This window comes from Amphiprion ocellaris, chromosome 7 (genome assembly GCF_022539595.1).
Source record: "Amphiprion ocellaris isolate individual 3 ecotype Okinawa chromosome 7, ASM2253959v1, whole genome shotgun sequence".
Taxonomy (NCBI): Eukaryota; Metazoa; Chordata; class Actinopteri; family Pomacentridae; genus Amphiprion; species Amphiprion ocellaris.
Window position 1 is genome coordinate 2,241,369 of NC_072772.1, and position 23,271 is coordinate 2,264,639.

Genomic DNA, 23,271 nt, shown 5'->3' on the forward strand with positions numbered 1-23,271 from the left:
ATCACAGGTGTCTACAAACTTGTAATTGGTCAGTCGGCCTATTTATAGGGTTACATTTTTGTCCGGGCCTGTTTCATGAGTTTATTTTTTAAAATAATTCTGTTGAACCACAGTTCAAAAGCAATGTCTGATTTTCATTGGATAATTTTCATAAAATTTTTATTTATTATTACTTTTGTCAGATTCAAGTTATTTCCATTGTGGGTTTTTCTTTCATTAACCGAGGGGTACCGACTATTTTGTCCACGTGTATCAATACAACTGCCACAGTTAGTAGTTCGGAGCAAGGAGGTGTTTTTTATGGTGTTTCATGCTAACTAAATAGTAAAAGGCTTGACCTGGTAGAGCAACCAGGTACTACAGCAAATCTACACCACATTTTCTGACAGTTAACTGTACAACCGTCATCTTATGCCTTTTGGTTAATGTACTTTTTAATTATTAACAACAATTAGTCGGTTAACAATTAATCATTAACATCACTACTTGAAATATTATCAAAACTACAATATGGTCAAGTGCAATATACAAATTGCAGGACCTGATTTTTTGATATATGTCAAATGTAATCATAAAAAAGCACTGTGGTGGTACTGAGATGCTCTGGCCTACAAATCAAAATCTCCAAGTGTAAGGGAACATGATATTTTAGTACAGACCACAGCAAAAATTATTATTTTTATATTTAGGTCAGTGTAAAAGAAATGCAAAAATGGCCATTCCCATTAAAGTTCTGATTGAAATTATAGTATCTGTCAAAATAATTGCTATTTGACTTATATTCATATTGTTCAAGTACCACCAAACGTTTCCAGCATTTCCTGTGTTTACTCAATGCAAGGTTTAGTGACTACTAGCTGATTTACCAAACAGATTTAAGAGTTATTTAAGTCTTCTCATTTAACTCTGATCAACAGAATCTTCCATATTTAAGAATATAACTGAAAATGTTACACTTTTCTTTTTAAAACTTTGTAAAAAAAAAAAAACTTCTATTTTTGTAAATCTAATGCTGTGAGGTCTTTGCTAAATTGTGATTCTTTTTACCATTTTCACTGCTGTAGAACCAACAGTTACTCATTATTTAGAATAAAGAATATAAAGATTAAAGACAACGACTTATTTTGCTTAAAAGTAGTAATGGCAAGTGAAACATACAAAGGAATCAAGCCTCTCTATTCAAGAGTTGGCTGTGAAATTTAGGCGGTGTGGCATCAAAAGGTCAGTGTTTGACCAGTGGATTAAGTGAACTTTTCATTTTCCTCAGGTGTATGCAGATGGCTGCTCATTTGTTTGCTTCTCAGTCTGCCTGAGGGAATTTGAACAAAAGCACAAAGGTCATTCTGACAGACCTCATCCTCTTTCAGGTTATTTGTTTTCCTTGTTCTGGCTCGGCTGCCACACAATTCATACCTTAACATCTGGGTGGAGATGGCAAAACTGGGGTCAAAATATCAAGCACTGAACAACAAGTAAGCAGTCTTTGATCTTCCTCGTTCTAACTTAAGCTGCATTTTCCAGATGTAAGAGTAAATTATTTGATGTTTCTTTTTGGAAGGGAACTGAATTTGAAACCTGGCACTCCTCGGCTGCTCCTTCCTGTGTGTCCTAGAATTTAAAAATACACAAAAAACCCCTGACCTGATTTAGCTTTGTCCTGTCACCACAGCATCTTCCCCGCTCTCTGTCCAACACTTACACCCTGTGTCCAGCGTATGAACTACACCACCCTTCTGCACAGACAGGAGACAAAACCACAAGGAAAATAAAACCTCTTTTGATTTTTTTATTATATCAAAATACAAAAATTTGAGAGGAAAATTTCGTATGGGACTAAGCATTTGAAATGATATGGTGACATGATTACAACACTTCTTTCATATTCTCACAGACATGCCATAGATAGAGCATAGATCATGTGCTAGGCCCATGTCTACGTCATGATGAGCCACTGGGAGTGAGCCTGTGCGTTTTCCCAATAAAGGCTTGTGATGGCGCCTGTCACTGTACATCCACAGGCCAGTTGGTAACAGGCCAGAGTGGGTTTTTTTAAATTCTTATTTTTAACATCATAGTTCATTCAGGTTTCTGTTTACTCAATAAAGAAACGAGATCCATGGCAGTTGAGCATGAAGAGTGAGTAAGACATGATCTCAGACGATACAGAATTCACTGGACAGCAGTGGCAAACGAGAGAAAAGTAATACAAATATTTTACATAAGGCTTTGGTACAGCACCATACAGTATGAGTTAATTGCTCACAAAAAGTTAAGTGAAGCGTAAATACCTGATGAAGTGACAGAACAGAATGACAAGTCTAAAAAAACAACAAAAAATAACAGAAAAATCAGGTTATCATTTAGAGAAAAGTAAAAAAAACAAACATGTTTTTGCTTTGAAATATTTACATATGAACATTATGAAGACAGATTATGCACAAAAATAAAGAAACAGAAACATATAATACAGAATGTAAACATGTGATGTACAGCAGAGTTAAGTGGATGAAGGTGAAATGAAATGTAGTAAATTTTCTTCCTTTAAGCACTACTTGGTTTGCTTGAGTATGAGCATTAGCTAAAACAGTCAATGATGTAGTGCTTATTGTAGCCTACGATAATAATACATTCTAGTTTCTCAGTGCTGGTACACATGAAAAAACAGAGAATATAGAAAATACTACATATTTCTATTTTCCGTCCAATTACAACCAGCTCGATGTCCATGAATGATTGCTAAATAGGCGTTTTTGTATTGTCTCTACATGCAAGAATAATACAATAAAAAATCAAATCTGTTCTAAGTATCATCCTACCAGCACCTAGTGATGCACTAAAAGCTGTAAGCAGAAAAAGTTGGAACCAAAAAAAAAGAAGAATCAAAACTGAGCTAACAGTACGTCCAAAGCAGCCCTCTTAAACACTGTACATGTTTCTGTTGATTATGCAAAGAAAAACGAAACAAAAAAAGCCCGGAAGACAACATCCATTCGTTAAAAAACCCATGGGGAGGATGCACGAGCTTTTCCCAATACCTTTCCACCAGGAGAATAAATACAAATGTGGACTGATGACTACTCATGGCTATACTGTACAGTATTAGTAGGAATCTCTACCTTCAAAAAGGTGGTGGGATGACATGAGACGCTTACGCCCCTGCAGTAGTGTGCTTGAAAAACAGTGCTGTTAACCAAAGACCTACAAGGAAGTGTGTAGAAAAGATCCCCTCGTGACCTCTCTGATTCCCTCCCATGTGTCCTGCAGTGGGTACTAATCTAAATCAGGTTATGTTTTCTCCTTTTTAGGCTGGGCTAATATTCTGAATATCATCACAAATATACTTTAGAGAGGGTACCTTGGAAGCACAGACAGACATTGCAAACACACGATAGAAAACAGGTCATCTTGAGTTCATTTTTGAATGTCACAAGCCTCTATTATTTGAGGTTATACTACTACTTTCCAGTATTGTCTATCACTGTCGTCACACCATGATACTGTTATGATAAGGACCTACAGTGTCTACCGGAGCTAGTTTAGTTGCTCACACACGCACACACACAGGGCCGAAAGAGATGCTTGTGGAAACAGAAAAAAAAAAGAAATCTTGAGACCTCTAATCTACAGCACCACAAAGTTAAACATAGCACCAAGTCGTAATGTTCAAAGCAACTATGCCCTAACACACTTTTTGTCATCAAACTAATGTAAACACAATTTCCTCGACAGCACGTATTGTACATGACTATAGCATGTCCTTGACTCTTAGAAAAAAGTTTCCGTCAGTTTATTTGCTTTGGACACGTGAAGGCGGAGAGATCTGGAGTGAATCTACATGTGTGCTCATGAACGGGCAAAATACAGTATTACTTTGTTCCAGAAATATTATAGAGGGCAACACACTTCTGCTTCTAAAGCTTTTTCCAATGGGCATTCACGTACTATACATCAGAGAAAATACTACTCAACTTGTGCAGCCAGCAGGCTATGGCAATAATACACTGTACGGTACTAACACTAAGGTTTCTTTTCTTCTCAGATAAAATAATGTCTGCTAAAGTATGACAAATTAGGCACCTTAAAATGTTTTAAAAACATTATCCACTTAAAGCCGTACTGTAAGCAAATACTTTTATATATAATCTAATTTCTTTTTCCGTGGGATCCCTCCCGTCTTTTCATACATCCTCATACAAGAACGTCTTCCTGTAAAACATGGTTTGATTTATCTTTACAAATACAATACACACCATGTACAGTACATAACAAATATAGATTTTTTTTCCTCGTATCTTACACGAAACCAATTTGTTAAAGTAGAATATTCACTTTGATGCTCACTTTCAGGCAATCACTACTTTCTCACTTGTCAAAAGATTTCATTTAGCAGACATTGAGTCGATTCATTCATGTGGATATTTCGCGGAAAACTTTTGATTTGTTGGTAGCAGGTGGAAAATCGGTTTGATATGTCTCTGAGTGATTGAACTAGCTTTAGCAACACAATGAAAACTTGTATTTTTTTCTTCTTTTGTAGCCGTAAGAGCAAACGGGAACTTGGCTCAGAACCTGTGTGGGACGGTAATACAGGAATTTGGACTTGATGTGCCGACTGGATCAGATCGCAGCTGCATTGTAAGCAACATATTGGGTCATTCAATGTACTGTGACATTGGGACATTCATTTCCTGTACAGCAAAACATACATTCATTATCGGTTAGTGTTGAAAAATTAACAAACATACAGAGAAGTAGCTAGCAAGTAATATACAGTTGTTAAAGATAAACAGTCAGGGTGGCTTGTTTGAATATTTCCCATTGCTTGTTAACAGCTTTATGAAGCAATCACATTCTCCTCTAACAGCTGCAGTTAAACATTAACATCCTCACTGTACCGCTTTGCATGAAATCTTTTTTGCACATACAGCGCTTCAGTACTTTTCCACTACAGCAAAAATGTATTATTTGTCTTGTTTTTTTCTCCCCTCCCCCCAAATCTAAACATCTGCATTTTTTTTTTTTGGTCCTGTTCCATTACTTGGATATACACAGTTGAAGCAGGTACCCATGTTAAAAGAAAACAAAACAACAGTTACGCATTCCTCTCTAGCATTTTCTCTCGTGTCCTTGGCAGAGAAAGTAAAACCACACATATAATATCGGAGTCCCTCACTCCTCCAGAGAGACGAATATGAGAAGGCGAAGGAAAAAGGCAGTTTATGTTAGAAAAACAACAGAGAAAAAGGCAAAAAAAAAAGGCACCTCAAGACGTGCCACATTTCACAAATGATTCCTTAACAATGAGTTACATACTACAGTACACTTCACAATTTTGTCACCCCACTCCTCTGACCCTTTAAGTCCAACCTCTGTTGAGCAGAAAGTCCCAGATTCGTTTGAGATCTAATGAAGGCTATGATGACTGTCTTAAAGCAGCGCTGCAGCGATGAGTGTAAACACACTGAGCCATCCAGCACTAAAATTAAGACACTGTCCTCTATTGGTTGGCATCGGATCACAAATCAAAAGAAACACAATATGCCAGCTATTACCGATAATAAAAAGCTTCTAAATCAGATAAAGTTAGGCCATATTATCCATTTGAATGAGAGTGGTGTGTGATATAAACCTTTTTATCCATACGTTTCATATGTAAAAAGGTAAAGTACGTACAGTATACCACAAGAATTACAGCAACTCTGCGTTTACTCTGAGGTATATTTTGTGGTAAGAACCCTGTGTTTAAATACTGACACTATTTGTATTGTAGGAAAGGTAGACTCATGTCCCTGTCCGAGGACGCACCAGGCTTAACAGTACGCTGTATCGCTGAAAAACCTAAAGATATGGACCCCTCAATGACCAGTGAGTGAAAAATCCTTCACGTGTTGTGACATACTCAACCAACACATTTTTATTACTGTAAGAGGAAGCTTAATTCCCTTGTTTTACTATTTATATACATTATATATTTAAAGAGCATTTTCAAGTGAAATTCCTCAGAGACGAGTGGTGGTGACAACTGAGAAAAGCCATTGTTCTTGTCTTCAGATGGGATTTCCAACCCCCGGAGTATTCAGCTCGATGTTTCCCGCTCCCCACATGAACTTTTAGAGATTATAAGAAATGTGTTTGATACTGAGGTGGAGCAGGGAGGGCTGCAGCGGGGCTTTTTCAGGGGGAGGTCAGTTTAGTCGAGTCCAATGGCTTGGTGGGCACACGGGTCAGCGTAAAGTCCCATAATTTGGGCCCTCAGAGTCTGCACTGGCCAGGATGCCTGTCTGGTCCTCCTCAGACTGCCTGCGGTGCAGGAAGGAGGTCAAATAGAGATAGGGGTTCTTCTTGTTTTGCCTTTTCCTCTTTCTGTGGAAGGTGAGATCCTCGCCCTCTTGGGGTGTCTGAGATTGCTGCTGAGTCTGAGAGGGAGACACGTCTGCAAGAGAGGCAACACAGGTAACCCAGCGGCCACATATTTTAATACCCATCCATTGTGTCCTTGCTTTGTTCGTCAGACTAACCTGTTCTCCTTCTGGAGGTTGTATTGTTATTGTTGTTGGCAGCCACTCCCTTGGCTTTAGTTATACAGTGGTGTAGCAGTGCTGGTAAGCTCTCAGACCCGGCAGTATCACTAGACGCACCTAGAGGTTCCCTGAGAAGACGAGACACAGCACAGCATACATTGTTGTGTATTAATCCAACAGTCGTGTTCGGTCACGTCTCAGTGAAAAGACAATATGGCACTTTCAATGCTATATTTCCAGTATGATCTGATGAGCTCTTGAACTTCTATTGAGAGCCCTTTCACTATGATGATGAATTTCCACTTTCTATCTGCATTGATGGATGACAAAAGTTAGATACAAAGAAAGAAAGACAGACAGACAGACAGACAGACAAAAAGAGAAAGAATGGATAAAAGAGAAAGTGAAAGAAACAATGTTTGATATAAGGTGGCAGTGGATTTGGTGAAATTATTAGCTATACGTTTTTTCTCAAACAATCACTACATTAAAGACCCAGTCCAGGATTTCTACAAATTCTTTTAATATGGACTATTCTAAAAGAGCATTTACTCTAAATTCTCAGAATCTAGTTTGCTCCCACAATTTTGGGACCCAAAAATTGTACCTAGTCTGAACAACAGCACTAAAAATAGAAGCAAACACGTTTCAGGTTTAGACAGTAATAGCAATTACTGCAGGATTCGGTCTTTAAATAGTGGCTGCTTCAGAAAGCGGGCATTACTGGTCGCTTTGCTGTATAAAACTCATAAAATGAAAATAATTTCTGGAACTATAAAATTACAGTTCCTGTAAAAATTAAGTCTTATTTATAATTCTTTTATGAATCCTTCAATACCACTACTTGTACTATACTGTAGGTCAGGGGTCGGTAACCAATGACATGAGAGAGCAAATACTGTAATAAATGTAGTTATAATACATATAATATATAGAGTAGAATGGACTTGACTGTCATTGCATTTAAAAAAAAAAAAAAAAAACTTTGGCAGCTTTTCCTCAGCAGCATACAGAATTCAAGCAGCAGCATAACATTAAAATGCAGCTAAACAGAAACAACATCAAATATTAAATAACTAAATAAATGAAGAGTGCAGCAGTCCAGTCAAGCAGCATAATATTATTATTGCACTTGAGACAAAATCTGTATATCACCACCGAAATCCTACACAAGTTGCTAAATTAGGTTTGTAATGAAACCATCAGAATGAATTTATTCATGATCATCTGTTGAATCTGCATTTACAAACAGCACACAGTTCATGCAAAGAGGTCTAAATTCTGCAGTAACCACCTAATTACAACATGAGGAGTAAAACTAACAGGGCTTTTTAGCCCAGAGGGACAACTGTGACAGGGTTTTTTTTAGAAAAACAGGTGAAGGTGTAAGTGAATTTTTGCTGTGGAAAAGTGGTGTGTTCAGTGTAAGGCATCATTTTGAGAGTAAACCTCAAAAATGTTAATTGGAGCTATCAGAGACAGATAAAAATCTGTATTTTTCCATTAAAAAGGGATATTTGGCAGGCCTTGGTTCAGTGTCGAAGGACAATCACCATGCCCAGAATAATAAGTGAGAATTAAAAAAAAATACATATATATATGAATATAGAATTCTCTCTTATTATTGTGGAAATGGTGATAGCAAACATCAAACCCATTGCCTTTATAGCATGCTCAAGTTTACTGTCATGTGTAGTCACACCCCCAAAGGCTCATTCAAAGATTGGAAGAAAATGAAAATAGCACACTTACATGTGGTTACAGAAGGCAGAAATGACATTTTAGTGTACTGCAAAATGACTGAAAGCATTCGGGATGAAGAATACTTTAAAGAGGCTAATCAATGGTTTGACTTGATGGACTGCTCAATAAAGACGGTATATTCTTGAGGATTGTGCATTTGTCCATAAGAACTGTTAAAAAGAACACTGCTGAAATACTGAAATTACTGAGAAACAAATATATGCAATTTATGTTTTACTTATTAGCAGCCTGCATCATAACTAGTATAAGAGTAACAGAAAGAGGGAATCCTGTGCAAATCTATTGTTCCTGCAAACAAGGTCAAACTTCCTTAACTGTTTAACTGTGAAAACAGGTTTTGCAAATCGACGCTCATCATAGAAAAGGTTGCCGACCCCTGCAGTAGGAACATTCAGTCAGCGACCGTTTGCTCAGTGTGCTGACATCAAACTACAGCATGTGTGCAAATGCAAAATAGAAAATAACCAGGAAGGTGTTTTCTGAAACCTGAAGAACTATTTTCATTTCATGAGTGATACATGCTACGTTAAATGAAAAATAATCAATGTTTAATCAGCACAAAAAAATAATCACATCAAGTATCTTCAGTTTCATGGCTGTTTTGGAAGCAGCTTTACCTCATACCGAATACTCTGGTTTTGTTGTCCATCTCTCATAGAAAGATGCGATAAAGTTAAAATAAATAACCTCATAAAACGCTTAACGTTTAAGTTCAGGTTCATGAGGCTCAGTGTTGGCTCAATGTCTTTGCCTTTCAAAGAACTGAATACAAACAGCTTCAAAACCTGACTTAATGCTTTCATTAAGCCCAGTTGGTGTGCCAAACATGTATTGTTTCAAAAGGCATAGGAACACAAAGCTTTAGAGATGCTGTCCATCATTTGTCACTGTGGAGAGAGAGATTGAGAGCCATTAGCAGAGAGGGGGAGACAAAATCTGAGAATTGCAACAGTCCTGGACAGATAGAGAACATTTTCCATTATCACATAGACTGTGTGCAGAGGCCACAGTGTGTGTTAAAAATGTAGTACATTTCCATAGACATAAACACTATACAGCACACTTTCATCAACATAAACACTGCGTACAGAGGCTTCACCATGCTGACGGGAGGAGATGGCAGGAAGAGGAAATGGCCGTTAAAGAACAAGTCACATGACAGGAGGAGGAAATGGCCATTAAAAAACAGTCACATGACAGAAAAACGAAAGCACTTAGGACAACAAATGTGACAAAGAATTTAGTTTGAGAATTGTTGTTATTTGTTTGGTCGTAGAGAGAAGTTTAGAGAATGCATGCATGGCATTTTGCACATGGAACAAAACTTTAAAGGGGAATACTCCAGTCTATCATTCGTGTGCATCCTCTATTGATTCAAGGCTTTTTTTTTGGTGCAGGGAAACATGTGTGTATTCAAACAATGAAAAAGACAAAAAGTCAAATGCTTCTCCACAGTCCAAAACCACTCCTTGTGCTTGCTCACAAGCCTAATTACTGCAGCCTGCACCACAGCAGGCTTTACTGTGCCTTGGAACTGTATTGACAAATGTGTCCTGCAGTCATTATTACCATTAGTCGTACTTCACTTGAATCCAGCACAGAGGCACAACCCAAAGCGATTCCCCTTTAAAGGAGAGAGTGATTAGAGCCCTCCCCCTGCTGACCCCTCCCCTCTCAGACATGGGTCCGACCCTTACCTATTGCGGCGTAGGGGACCGGGTCACAACAACGCTGCCCAGATAGCTGAGATCAATCAAAAACAAATCAGGTAAGACCCTTACCCTCTATAAAGCAGCAGGCCTATAAGCTACTTTCCCTTAAAGGCCAGTGATTGTGCAGGAGCAAGTCTCTGCTTCCAGGCTTTAGCTACCATGTGGCTGGGGCTTCTAGGGTTGAGAGGTGGATGTGAGGGGCAACAGGAGTGTGTGCAGTCAAGAAACTATATGGGCCATAAATGTAAATGAGTCTCACCTGTGTTTTTCATGTATTTTAGGTCTGAAAATCTGCATACGGGGTCACTGATCAATGAAAATATTAGATTAACCGGAAAAAACTTACTCTGGGCAGTCCCTCCTGAAAAACTGCCTTTTTTTTGGTTATATCTATATCTGTAACATTTTCAAATAATGTGCCCTATGGGACTTATTTACAAGTGGTAATAATTTAATTTAATTTAATTTAATGGTTGAGCATTTACTAATGCTGTGGAGGACAGTTACAAGCCTTTCATTTTCATTTCAGATTGCCAGGTTGTGGCTAGCTTTTATCCTCACTTGATTTGGCTTTTTAGCTCTTCAAATCAGAAAAGACCCTCCAATGGATCTTCTGGAAAAGGGCTACAAAGCACCTGGACCAGAATGCATTCAAGAGCTTGTTATTATTTGATGACGAATCATGGAGGACCATGTAACAACTTAATGTTTCTGCTTTACCATTTCAAAAGGTTTCTCCCTGGCAACCTATACATTTCGGTGACTTAAAACTGCACTTAGAAAAATCAGTATGTTAAAAAAATACCCACATATGTTTGGACAAATCATTCATTTTGATCAACAAAAAAATCAGGTTCGCAGGTATAAATGTCATCATTTTAATTCATAAACTGGCAAAAGTTTCTCACATGTAAAAAAGCCAAAAGCTTCAGTTAGCAAATCAGTTTTACAGTATTTATAAAGTTTGTAAGTCATTAATAAATGGTCCACAATAATTATATAATAATTAAAGTGTGCAGCGAATAGATTTTTATCCCGATGCTCAGCCCTTTTCCAAAAAGTGACTAAAATTTTTCAATGAAACACCTAAAAAGACAAATCACATGTCTATCTGCAGGACGATAAAAGCCATTAGTGATAATGGCTCTACAAAGCATTAGCAAACAGCTGATCAATTATTAATAAAGTCAAGAGTTAAAGGTTAGAGATTCCTTATAATAGGTGATAATATATGTAATATACATTTTCATCAAATATACATAATATAGTAAAGTTAAGCCTGAAAAACTTTTACTAGTGCCTCCCACAAGTCTGTCACATGTCTATCAATAATTTATCTCATCAAATTTAATTTATATCAAGCTGTGGAAAATACTTCAAGTCAGAGTTTAATGTTTAATCTAAGGGACAGAAAAACAGTAAATTTGAGGGATTCTGTAGTCAGTAGTGTTTCATCATAATCTTCCTTTTAAAGTTTTATTTAAATTTGCATAATGATCAATATTTTATGAGGTTAAATATGAGCTATCAAATAATAAATAGAAAAATACTTTCACATGCCATTAAACTGTCAAAGTTTAGAGAGCTGTTATTTTTAAGAAGTGACACAATGTGTGCTAAATGCAATTACATGCCTTCTGCATATTAAAGTACAATATGCATCTTAATTATTCCTAAATGGAAACATCAAAGTCAAAATGTGGATAAATACTGAGGAATTTTGGAATAGAGAGCAGACGAGGAGACAAGTCTCCTCCTTAAGTAATTATGAGACTATTCTCTACTGGAGTGGATCACCTACCCTGAGGCTGATATCTGGAGCTGGGAGGGCTCTGAGGGTAGCATCTCCTCCTCTGTCCTTCTCTGGGATGGCCTCTGCCCGAAAACATCCCTGCCCTCCGGAGGGGGAGAGGGGGACTGAGAGGGGTAACTGGCTGCAGTGGAGGCATAGGACATGTGGGCGTGGTAACTGGGGCTGGGTTGCTTGGCGCCCTGGCTCTGAGTGGGAGAGGCGGTCAGGGAGGACCTTCGGGAGAAACTGACAGTGGCCGAGGGCTGCAGGGTGATCTCAGGCATCTCCAGAGACCGAGAGGTGCGGAGGATGCTGGGCCGTGGAGGGGGCCGCACTAAAATATCTGGGGAACCCGGCTGGGTGCTAAGGGGACTCTGGGAGAGTGGAGAGAGACGGGAGGGCTGGAGTACTAGCGGGGGTAGGCTGGGGTCTGCCCGGCGCCCCGCCCTCGGGCTGAGCCAGGACTGAGGGCTACTACTGGGGGCTGTGCTTGGGCTCCCTGTACGGGCTGCCGGGTCAGGGTAAGGCAACACTGGTACACCCACACCGTGGGCCGTGTGTCTGAGCTGGCCGAGACTCTGGGCCTGTTGCATAGCTAAACGCCTAACCGGAGGCCCCAGGGGCCTGTCTCTGCCTGGGGGAGCCACAGGGACCTCCAGCTGCAGGAGTCCAGGGCTTGTTGGATCCTTTAGGGACGGGAGGTGCAGGCGACTGGGGGGGAGAGAGTGAGGAGGGTATGGGGGTGGGTCAGGGAGGTCCTGGGGATGATGTAAAGGATGGTGAGGAGGATATATGAACCGTGGGCCCTCTAGGCCCAAAAAGGGTAACTCATGAGGCTGCCAGCTTTCAGGTGAGCGAGGAGGAGGGCTGTGTGTGTGAGACAGAGAATGGCCAGAGGCAGTGTACTGATGGTGCTCCATCTCTCCAACCTCCTCGGGGATGGAGGGGTAACCAAAGGGCCCTTCGGCGGTGCCTGGGGGTGAGGACAGAGCGGAGCTACGCGGGCTGATGTCAGGCATGTAGAATGGTGGTGGAATCCCTGATTCAGCGCGGCTGCCTAGATACCCATAGAATGGGCCCTGGGGAAAGCCCCTGTAGCGGGAGGCCGGGGCCTGCCCTGAGGCGTGAAGTGCACTGCCCTCTGCAAAGCTCATACCTTCCATGGGCCTGTGTAGGCGGGGGCTGTAGGTGGGGGGCTGCGTTGACTCCAGGCTGGAGGACGTTGGGGAGAGCTGAGGCCGCAGCGTGGGCATGATGGGCGGCAGAGGCCCGGGGTCAAAATCATTCTCCTCATCGGACTGCCGGAACTCAGGGTACATGTCAGACTCCTCTGCGAAGGGGAAGCCCTGGATGCGGCGGGGAGGTGGGCTGGTCTCCATGACGAAGCGGCCATCAGGGCCGCGGCTTATCAGCTCAATAGGCGTGGTGACCTCTGCCTCATGTTTGGAGACACTGTATTTCTTGCTGGCTATGGCACGCTTGGTTTTCTTGTAGAAGGAGAGCTCTTTTTCTCTTTCTCTCTGAGGGCTGGGCAGCTTCCTGACGTACAGGCCGGGACCGTGGGAACCCTCTGATGAAAGTGAGCGGGGCCGAGATGGAGGGGAGCTCTCTGGACTTATCTTCCCCGATGATAACCTGTTGAAAAAAATTCAAACACAAGGCACTGGCTTAATTTTTTATCATACCAGATGGAATCCAGCGAGAGTTGAGTGTTTTAAAAAAAAGAAAATCTCTGATGCTGTAAATAAATAGGCATGAACGCAGTTTTATTCTTAAACAACAGACGCAATACAAAGCCGAAGCACTCGATTAAAGCAGCCATAATGAATTACATTATGATAATGACCAGTTTATGGTGGCAGCAGCATCCAGCGAGGGCAGCAGCTAATGAACCAAGCCACATTGACGGGATGAGAGGAGAACCAACAACGCAACCATGACAACCACATTGCAGGTCTACTGAATCTACATCTTCTTGAGCAGACGTGAGACCAATTTCCATATGCTGCACCACATGGTGATGTGAGGAAAGCAGATGACATCTAACCAGGCCTCATTTGCCCACACCAGGAGCAGCAAACTCAACACTTACTGTACTGGGTCACTGAATCCGCCAGGTAGACATAAATTATAATGAGTGCATATACACAGTACTATACTGTACATGCAGCCGAGTCAATGCAATTTAATCCCTGTATGGTGTGTGAAAGTCTGTGCATGCAAATAGGCCGGGAGGAGGCTCCGCTACAACTACGAATAATCATTGTCAGCCGATCATTTTCTATGCAATGCATTAACCATGCAGCCAAGCCGGTGCAGTGCAGCACACTCTGTATTTTGGTGCAGGCAGGCACTCACAGGGGGCTGGCCGGCGGGGGCAAGAAACTGCTCCTGGCAGGCTCGTCCCAGCAGGGCTCTACCCCTGGCAAGGGGGTGAGAGGAGGCCTGCGATGGGAGACAAACGACACGGGCCTGATTCATCTCTAACTATGCTACTGGCAGGAAAAACTACATGGTAAACTCCCTGTCCTGCCTGGACCATTTTATTAAAACAGACAGAAGTGATCTGACACTGATGAATTACCTAAAGTCTCAAGCAAACAAACATTTACTCTGGAATGGGATTTACACAGATTATTGTCAGAAATGAGCTTCTTGCAGTCGTACATGTACACAAAGATTTACAGACAGACAAGTACACACATGTAGCCGATACTGTACAGAAAACAGCATCATTATACACTGAGAATCATGCAGAAAGCACACAGCGTTTGAGATTAAAGAATACAGATGGATCAAAAATCAATACACATTCTGCAGCTTGGGCACTCTGGGTAATGTACTTAAAATGCTGACTTTGCTGCTTTGAACTCTCCATAATTTGCCCGTGATCCGCTAGAGGTTGCTACTGTACATGTTCCTCCACAAAGTCCAAGTACCCTCAACATGTAACCAGTGTGTTTTATCATTCACTAAGGCTTCTTCCAACTCTTGCCAATTTACCTCTTATCTAAAAACACAGGAGAAAGCATGCTGTGTGAAACAATCAGCTCCACTAACAAGGCTTTCACGAGGTGGTTCTAAACTCATTGTTTGTATGTTCTATTGTCATTAACAGTTGATACAAATGCCTTGTCACAGCATGCATCCAAAGTGTTGGAGTAAAGACAGGATGAACAGTAGTAGCCACCTCTGGCAGACTGCAGGGGCTCCTGTGTGGCTTTACTTACGGCGACTCAATGCTTTTCCTGAAGTGTGTCACCGACAAGGGAGGATCTGAGAGGACAAACACATTTAAATTTAGCATTTCCTTTGCTGAACACCAAAAAGAGAAGGCAAACATATTGATAGATTGGGAGCATTGGGCCCCTGAACCCACCCATAAAGAAGAAAGACACCCAGATTTTTAGGGACAGAAAATGACCACAAGCCCTTTAACTCTCTGAACCTGAAGCAGTTTCTGGCCATTTCTTTGCTCCTGTCACATTTTTACTGACTCTGGGATCATTTTTTACTTCAAAATAAAGTCCTGCACCTCTGTTGAAACAGCACAACCATGGCTAGAAACAGAGTTCAAATGTGTCTTTTGTGCATGATGGCAAAGTTAAAGCTCCATAAATCATAAAAAAAAAAAATAAATAAAGGATGAATTTATTAATAATTTATTTTACAATAACTAAAAACACATGGAATCCATATGTACAACATTTTTCTAGGTACCCACCTGTCAGTCACCTGTCAAGTGAGTTGAATTCACTGACAGGTGTTACCAACACTGGAAAAAATATAGTGGCTCTACATACTATAGATATTTCAGTATTTACATTTTACATTTGTTTCTACGTTTTTTCCCCCCTAACTGCTCTGTGAAACACAGCCTGCAATTCAATCAAATAGTCCCTGAATTTTTGACTTGCCATTATTGGCTGCAGCTGAGTCACTAATGACTTCATAAAGTAGTGCAGAATGTTTTCTTTTTTCCACAATCTGGTTCCTCAAAACGATTTATTTTTGGCAAATTTTAAATGATAAGTTCAAGGACCATTGGAAAGCTGAAAGGATTCTTTTTGCTTTTACAGTTTCCTGCTCTGACAAATAGTGTAATTTGGGAATTTTTGAAATACAACTTGCCATGGTTTTAAGGTTGAGAGGGATAAGTACTGTTTGTGGTATTTATAGTCAATTTGTGTCTTTCTGTGTCCAAACAGGAACCTCCAGGGCAACCTCCTGGATCAGTTTAGTAATGCATCCACGATGAAGCATGAATTACATTTAATACATATAAATTAAGCAAAGCGGGAGACCAACCTGGTTTACGCTTGAGTTTGCGACGGTGTTGCTTATTGACGAAACAAGCGGCTAGAGTGCTGAACAGTACGGCCGCTGCCAGGAAGCAGATAGTTGCCACAACACCGGCCACCACAGGACGCGCCAGCCCCTCATCAGGCATCTCCGCAGGAGGGAAGGGATCTGATGGGGTGGAAGAGACAAACACAAAAGCTCAGGAATCTATTCCTCGCAAGGCCTGAGCATTTCTTTGTATAGACACTCACCTGTGCTGGACACTCCCACTACATTGCTGCTCTCACTGATCAGGTCATCCATGACGGCCATCACTCGAAACTCATACCAGGACTCCTGTTCAATGGAAACAACAAATACGCTTTTTTGAAAACCATCTCATATGCTGGTTTATGTGTACAGTTTAAAGGGGTATGGCTAAGTCACTGTAATAATGATATATGTGATTATTCTCATTATTATTGTTATTGTAGTTTTCACTATAATAAGATAATTATAATAAGCAGCTGTCTTTGTCCATATTCTGACAATGAACTACCTTTTTGTAATTCTGAACTGTAGTCAGGAACAAAATGGTCACAAAAATGCATTAAATGGCAAACAGACTAAAATTAAGAACTTTATTTCTGCCACACACAGCAATGTTTCTGTATCAGTGTGTCTGTAACTGACCTGAACGAGGTCTCTGGCTATGAGCTCAGTCTCAGTGGACGGGATCAAGTCATCCAAAACCTCCCACCTCTCCCCGAGGCGGAATTCCATGATATATCGGTCGATGGGTGAGGAGTGGTTGGCTGGAGGGAGCCATGTGAGGAGGACACCGTGCTGCGTGCGATTGGCTGTGAGGCACCGTGGTGGAGTAAGAAGCACCAGTGGTTCTGGGGTACCCAGAGGAGAGCCTGGGGACCACAATATATACATGTATTTCTTTGAGAGAAACTCCATCCATCCATTAACTACACACTGCTTAATCCTCATTAAGGTCATGGGGGGCTGGAGTCTATCCCAGCTGACTGAGGGCGAAGGCAGGGGACACCGTGGACAGGTCGACAGTCTATCACAGGGCCACACATAGACTAATATGCACACTTCCATTCACGCCTCCGGACAATTTAGAATCACCAATTAACCTCAGCATGTTTTTGGACTGTGGGAGGAAGCCAGACAAACGGAGAAAACCCACACATGTACAGGAGAACATGCAAACTCCATGCAGAAAGGTCCCAGGTCCAGGCCGTGACACGAACCAGGGATCTTTTAGCTGCAAGGCTGCAATGCTTACCACCAGTTTAGAAAAACTAATTCATCCACAAAAAAAATTGTGAAATATCCTGGAAAATACATTTGGATAACAGCTCTGTGAGGCTGTAACATCAGCTTGCTAACTACATCCATGATGCTTAAAAGCTAACAATGTCTGACAACGCCAACATGCTAAACAGGTGTAATCTTCATAATGATCACCATGTTTGCTCAGAGATCTTATCATGCAAACATTTGCTCTAATAGGACTAAACACAAAGTACAACTGTGGGTAACAAGAATGTCAAGAGGTTTCATTTCATCTTTAAAAAACTCAATTTTAACGGTGCAAAGGGGCTAGATGGAAAGTTCAGGGATCACCAGAGTTATTGCAGTTCATTCTGAGAGAAACATGAATGTATGAACTAAATTTCAAGGCAATCTATCCAATAACTGTTAAAATATTTCACTCAAAAGAATTTCAAGAATTTCCTTTGGGATGTAAGGCTTTTCTTATCTTCATCATCTTATCCTCATTATCTTATTCTCTACCATATGCAGTATAGGCTTCATGGCAGTACTATCAGAAAAACAATGTTATGTTAACATAAAGTTGTTTAAATACATTGTCTGGGCACCATGAGTGTTGGTGCCAAACTGTGTGCCAATCTATTCAGAAGATGTAAAGAATTTCATGACGTAAATTAAAATCTGAAAGTCAGAGGACCATTAAAGTTATTAGGATTCATCTTCTGGGTACCACTGGATGTCCACCAGTTGTAAAGATGTTTCACTAAAAAACTAAAAAGAAAATGTTAACCTGTTGGTGACACGAGGGGGATTGCCGGGGGTTGAAAGTGAGTTTGTACAAAATTTCATTGCAGTCTATCTGTAGTTAGGAGGATATTTTCATCTAGATGAAAGTAGTGAACTGAGCTCTAGCATGACTCCAAACAGAAAAGATTCAGTTCAGATTCTGTAGCAACAATAACTTACTGGCTCATTTGTATTATCTAAAAGGTGTGCTCAGGCGCTCCATTTGAAAAATGTTCTACGTCTTGAGTGACTAGAGCGGTTTAGCTTGAATATAGGAGCTCACCAGTAAAACCACTTGACATCAATCTGAATGCTCGTAACTCTACAGTCTCCCTCTACAAACACACTGGCGAAATGAAGACACAAATTGCCTTCTGTCTGGTGACTTTGACTGTTTTCTTCACAAAAGCCTGACACAGTTTCCTTAATTACCTACTAACAAAAAAAGACACCTCGCCTAGACAGACTAAAACGGAGTCATGCACACAGAAATACATTAGCCTGTGGTGCGGAAAAGGCAAGAAAATGTTGTCTGATGTGAACAAATCAGAAATTCTAAGAAAAACAAAGATAACTTTTGAATGTCCGTCCTGACTATCAGCAAATCAGAAATAGCGATACAAAGATTATCTAAAATCTATCTTCCATTTCACCAAATCTATGATAATAATATATATTTAAAAAACAGAGGAAAAAATTGTATCCTGAGCATTAAGTCTATGAGTGACGGGTTGAGTTTGATCTCAGCTGGTTGGTTTATATTTGATAAATGATATGAAAATGTTCCCAAAAAAATATTAGAATGCGAGTTATGAAACAAGACAGTACTCTGCAGAAACCTTATGGTGCATTGCATCCATCTAATGCTGCCATCCAAGTGCTGAATTAGGTCAGAACTTTGCAAGCCTCATTTAACCTTTGTTGAATGAAGGAAAGTCTTCTTTGTTGAAGCAGGATCTGGGATTAAACTACATCTAACACGGCCATTGTTAGAAAATCATCATTGTAATGAAGTCCTTGAGGTAATGTTTTCTTAAAATTCTCAGGTTAGTTTTACAGCCTCTCTGATTTAAATAAAAATCTCCAAGTAGCAGAGTTTCAATATTTAGGTTCTTCACCACTTTGGTTGGTAAATAAATCACATGATGCAGTGATTTTTTTTTAAGATACATGAGTTTGTTTGAGGTGCTGCTGCATACCTTTAATGAAAATGTTCACTTCTTCAGTTTTTTTTTATTGATGTGGTGCCAAAAACTAGTCATTTTTCTGGATAAAAAATGATTTCTAACATCACACAACCTTAATTCAGGTTCTGATTGAGCGGTTGCATACACAGACTGAGCATCAAAAATATGCTTCCTATCAAATCACATTCAACAGCAGCCGTACTGAGCTGAATTCACCGACAAGCTTCTCTTAAAAGGATCTTTCTGTTGACGTGTCAAACATAAGTGGAGCTATTACCATTAATAACATCTCTAGTGTTTCACACGCTGGCTTATTGGCACACCTAAATGGAACCGTGCCAACATTAATTGCATTAGTTACAAATGTCTCTACCCTGCTATGACAACTAAAACGTTTGCAATGTGAATTATTTACTGCACTGCTCACGGCACTCTAGTAGTACCTTATATTGGCCTTTACTTTCCCTCTCAATCTTAAAGTCAAGCATGTTACCTGACTGGCTTTGTGCACATGACGCAATTTTCTTTTTTCTTTTACGATGCCAAAAAAAATCCCACGCACATACAGTAAACGGTAGATCACGTCTTGTTTGCTCAGTTATGTCATTCAGTGATTGTGGTTGTTGGTGTTCAGTACTGGAGCATTTTTTGGTCTGATCCATCACGAAAGAAGAGCAAGTGGACAAAAAACTTAGCTGTATAATGATGTAAGAATGTATGTAATATATAATGTATGTAAACTCCTTTTGTTTTAATGCATTTGTGTACATTTAAATCTGTCTATTTCCTCTGAAATAATTAATTCATATTTTTGTAGTTAAAGTTACATTTAAATCAGTCTAGAAATTAAACTATGCTGAAAGTGCTTATCTTACTGTAATAATGCTAGAAAATAGGGAAAACTACAATGTCTGAAAATCTCATTTCATCTCCTTGATAGAGATGATAGATATTGACTTATCTGCATCTTTACTGAAAGGAGGTTTGCGCTTTACTGCACAATTCTTGGGTGATATTCTATTAAGCTACTTTTTAGGAGAATACCATACATATTATATCTTTATTTTTATCCTTAATGTGCTTCTTACCATGCCGCATTTCTATCCAGCTGCTGTAAAATGCAAATGTTCCCGGTGAGGGATCGATAAAGTTTATCTTTGTCTTTATCAACAGTAAGGTCAGCTGAATTAGGCTCCAGCTGCACCGCAACCCTCTACTGGATGAAGCGGTGTATAGAAAATGGATGGATGAATATTAACAGTAAAATATAGAATAATTCATCTTTTTTTATCAGAAAAAAAATACAAATGCTTGAAAAATATCAGGCTCAGGCTCCATCTTTGCCAGCAAGCTCTAGTGTAGACTAAATGAAGCCTTCGAGGTCAAATCTAGAACCGATGCAGCCCATGTGACTCTGTTTGCTACAGTCGACGCTCTGAATGAACAGTAGTTATTGAGAGAAAGGGAAATGTGCATACAGCTTAGGGTGTCCCTCAATTTTAGCGAAACAATCAAGCTGAAACAAAAAAGTAGGGGTGGGCCAAGAATCTGGACACATTCTACATGAATTAAAGCATCACTAGGGGGCAGTATTTTCCACACCGTGTCTGATGATATTCTAAGACTATAAATAGTGGCTCAGAGCACCTCAGTGGGTTGATTTAGAAGTCAAGAAGCGGCAAACAGCCTTTGATTAGAGAACCCACCTGCAGTGTTGACTGTCACAACTTCACTGAATGGGCCCGTGCCCAGTTTGTTCTGTGCCAGCACACTGAACTGGTACTCCGTCCCAGGCTCCAGCCCTGGCACCACCAACCAGGTCTGAGCACCAGAAACTGGCATCGAATGCCAGTCGTGAGGACCGAAGTCTATTCTCTTTGACCTGAGAACAGAAACGAGACAGACAAATTATATATAGTACGGTTAATTTAAAACTGTACAACGACGAATACGTTTCATGACAGTTTGCGGTTCATCTAGGAGTCAGGCACTAAATAAAAAACAGTATTTCTTTAAACTGCTTTATGATCTTGGACCAGTCTGACATGTTTGCAGTATATGAACCAGTGTGGCCCCTCAAGGTTTCAGGCTCGAGGCTTTGAGCTGTTCCAAAGAGAGGGAAAAAAAGATTTTTAATTTTCTGCTGTTGGAACAGTTTGCCAGAGAATCAGAGAGCAGCTCAGAGTAAAAATGTCTTTAAACTGAACTTCTTTAAGCTAGTTCTGATTATTATGTTTCATGGCCATTTTTTAACTTATCTAATCATGTATTCACTGAAATTCATATATTAGTCCTATCAATTTTATTAGCTATATTTTTTATACTTGTCAGGATGAATTGCCAGTTCTCAAGTGTGTGCTTCATAGCTCAAATTCAGCTAAATGTGATAACTATGCCAAGATGAGAATTGCAACTACACCTGTTATTTTTGTAGCATCTCTTTTAATTAATTTGTTTACTGTTACTGTTTCATTTTATTTTATTTTATTTTACTTATTTATTTAGTGTAATCTCCATATTGTATGTTATTCTTTCATCTAATTGTTGGTGTTTGTTTCTTTTTGACATTGGTATGTTCAAAAGTTAAAGAGAAAGATTTTAAAAATTATTAAAATTTTTAAAGTTAGGAAAAAAATATCAGTACTGTCATTTGTTAGCAGTAATATTCAGATGGGAGCCGTCCCTGTATACGAAAGAAGTCAATATCCTTTTAAAAACTAGCTATAGGTACGTTGTGCAACAAGATTAAATGTGCAAGAAATGTCTAATAAATATGCAAGATGTGCAGTTGCTCCAAACCACCAGAGTCAATGAGATTTTTCCATTGCAATCTTGAAAATACACTTATCCTCAATGTACAAAAAAGAAAGTACATTTAGTTTTCAATAATAGAGACCTAATACCTGGTGATGTTATATATGCATCTTTACGACAAAAAGTGCAAGGAAAGTAATGTCTGAAGAATTAAATTTAGGCACTATTTAGGTAAAGTATTTATTAAAAATAAGCATACATAATGTGGGTGGACGGGGGTGGGGGGGGCATTGTATAAACTTTGCCCTTACTCCTAGTGGAGATGAGGTCTTTGGGTTTTGCAAAAGAAGCTATCTAGAGAGTTCTTGAACAAGATAACTAAAATAGCAAAATTTGAACTTCATCTGACTTGTATTTTTATTTTGTTAGTGTAAACTGTACATATGGAGGACAACACAACCATATCAATGTAAACCAGGTCCTTTTATGCATATTTTTTATGCTATTTTCTTGTTTTTTGTGTGTGTGTTTACATCTACAATATCCTCTCCACTAGGCCATAATGTGTTTGGCTCTACAATGTGAAATGTACTTAGCATATAATTATCTTCTAGCGAGGCAACTACAGAGCTTTGACTCACGTATTTGTAATTTCACCTCCATATGATGGCTTCACTTTCACAGTCAACAAATGTGTATCTGGTGCTAGAAGGATAACTGATTTACTCAGATGCATTGAAAAGTTAAAAAAAATATCCTCTGATCTGACCAGTGGCTGGTGCATATATATGATGCTGGCTGAGATGTTACTGCAGTGATGCTCCATTACGTTCCCAGTACACACCATGAATTATGCAAAAGCACATTTTCTAAATACCCCGAGAAATCTGCTGTCAAAACAATTCTGCTGAGAGCTTCGGATTGAACTCTTTTTTCAATCATCATCAGTGAAGAAAGGTTCCAGCTTCACGTCAGACAAGGTTGATAACCTCCAGGTCGTGTTTCCACATCTGCAGACTGCTGCCATTGATTTGAGGTAAACTAAGAGCACTCACACTGGACCGTACCACACAGAGAATGTCTGTTCGAAGCCGCCATCATAACCTGGTTCCCAGGACACATTAGCAGAGGTTGTTGAGGGCAATACATGGATATTGCCAGGAGCATGTGGGCTGGTGCCT

At 39.8% G+C, this 23,271-nt stretch overlaps 1 protein-coding gene across 9 annotated transcripts in view; it reads right to left on the bottom strand.

The window, feature by feature from the left end:
• Window positions 1-1,772: 1,772 nt before the first annotated feature.
• Window positions 1,773-23,271, bottom strand: part of igsf9ba (immunoglobulin superfamily, member 9Ba) — a 100,054-nt gene continuing 78,555 nt past the window's right edge. For 3 of the 9 annotated variants that reach the window (XM_055012033.1, XM_035945880.2, XM_055012034.1), the window contains exons 12-21: window positions 23,146-23,269; window positions 21,043-21,218; window positions 16,764-16,990; window positions 16,343-16,427; window positions 16,098-16,259; window positions 15,020-15,065; window positions 14,148-14,234; window positions 11,799-13,424; window positions 6,519-6,649; window positions 1,773-6,433 (exon numbers count right to left, since the gene is read on the bottom strand). In XM_055012033.1, coding sequence (XP_054868008.1) covers window positions 6,225-6,433; window positions 6,519-6,649; window positions 11,799-13,424; window positions 14,148-14,234; window positions 15,020-15,065; window positions 16,098-16,259; window positions 16,343-16,427; window positions 16,764-16,990; window positions 21,043-21,218; window positions 23,146-23,269 — 2,873 coding nt within the window. In that variant the 3' untranslated portion in view covers window positions 1,773-6,224. Of the gene's footprint in view, window positions 6,434-6,518; window positions 6,650-8,902; window positions 9,173-9,982; window positions 10,029-11,798; window positions 13,425-14,147; window positions 14,235-15,019; window positions 15,066-16,097; window positions 16,260-16,342; window positions 16,428-16,763; window positions 16,991-21,042; window positions 21,219-23,145; window positions 23,270-23,271 lie in introns of those variants that run through there. The other 6 variants (XR_008602230.1, XR_004846928.2, XM_055012031.1 and 3 more) reach the window with 6 other exon arrangements.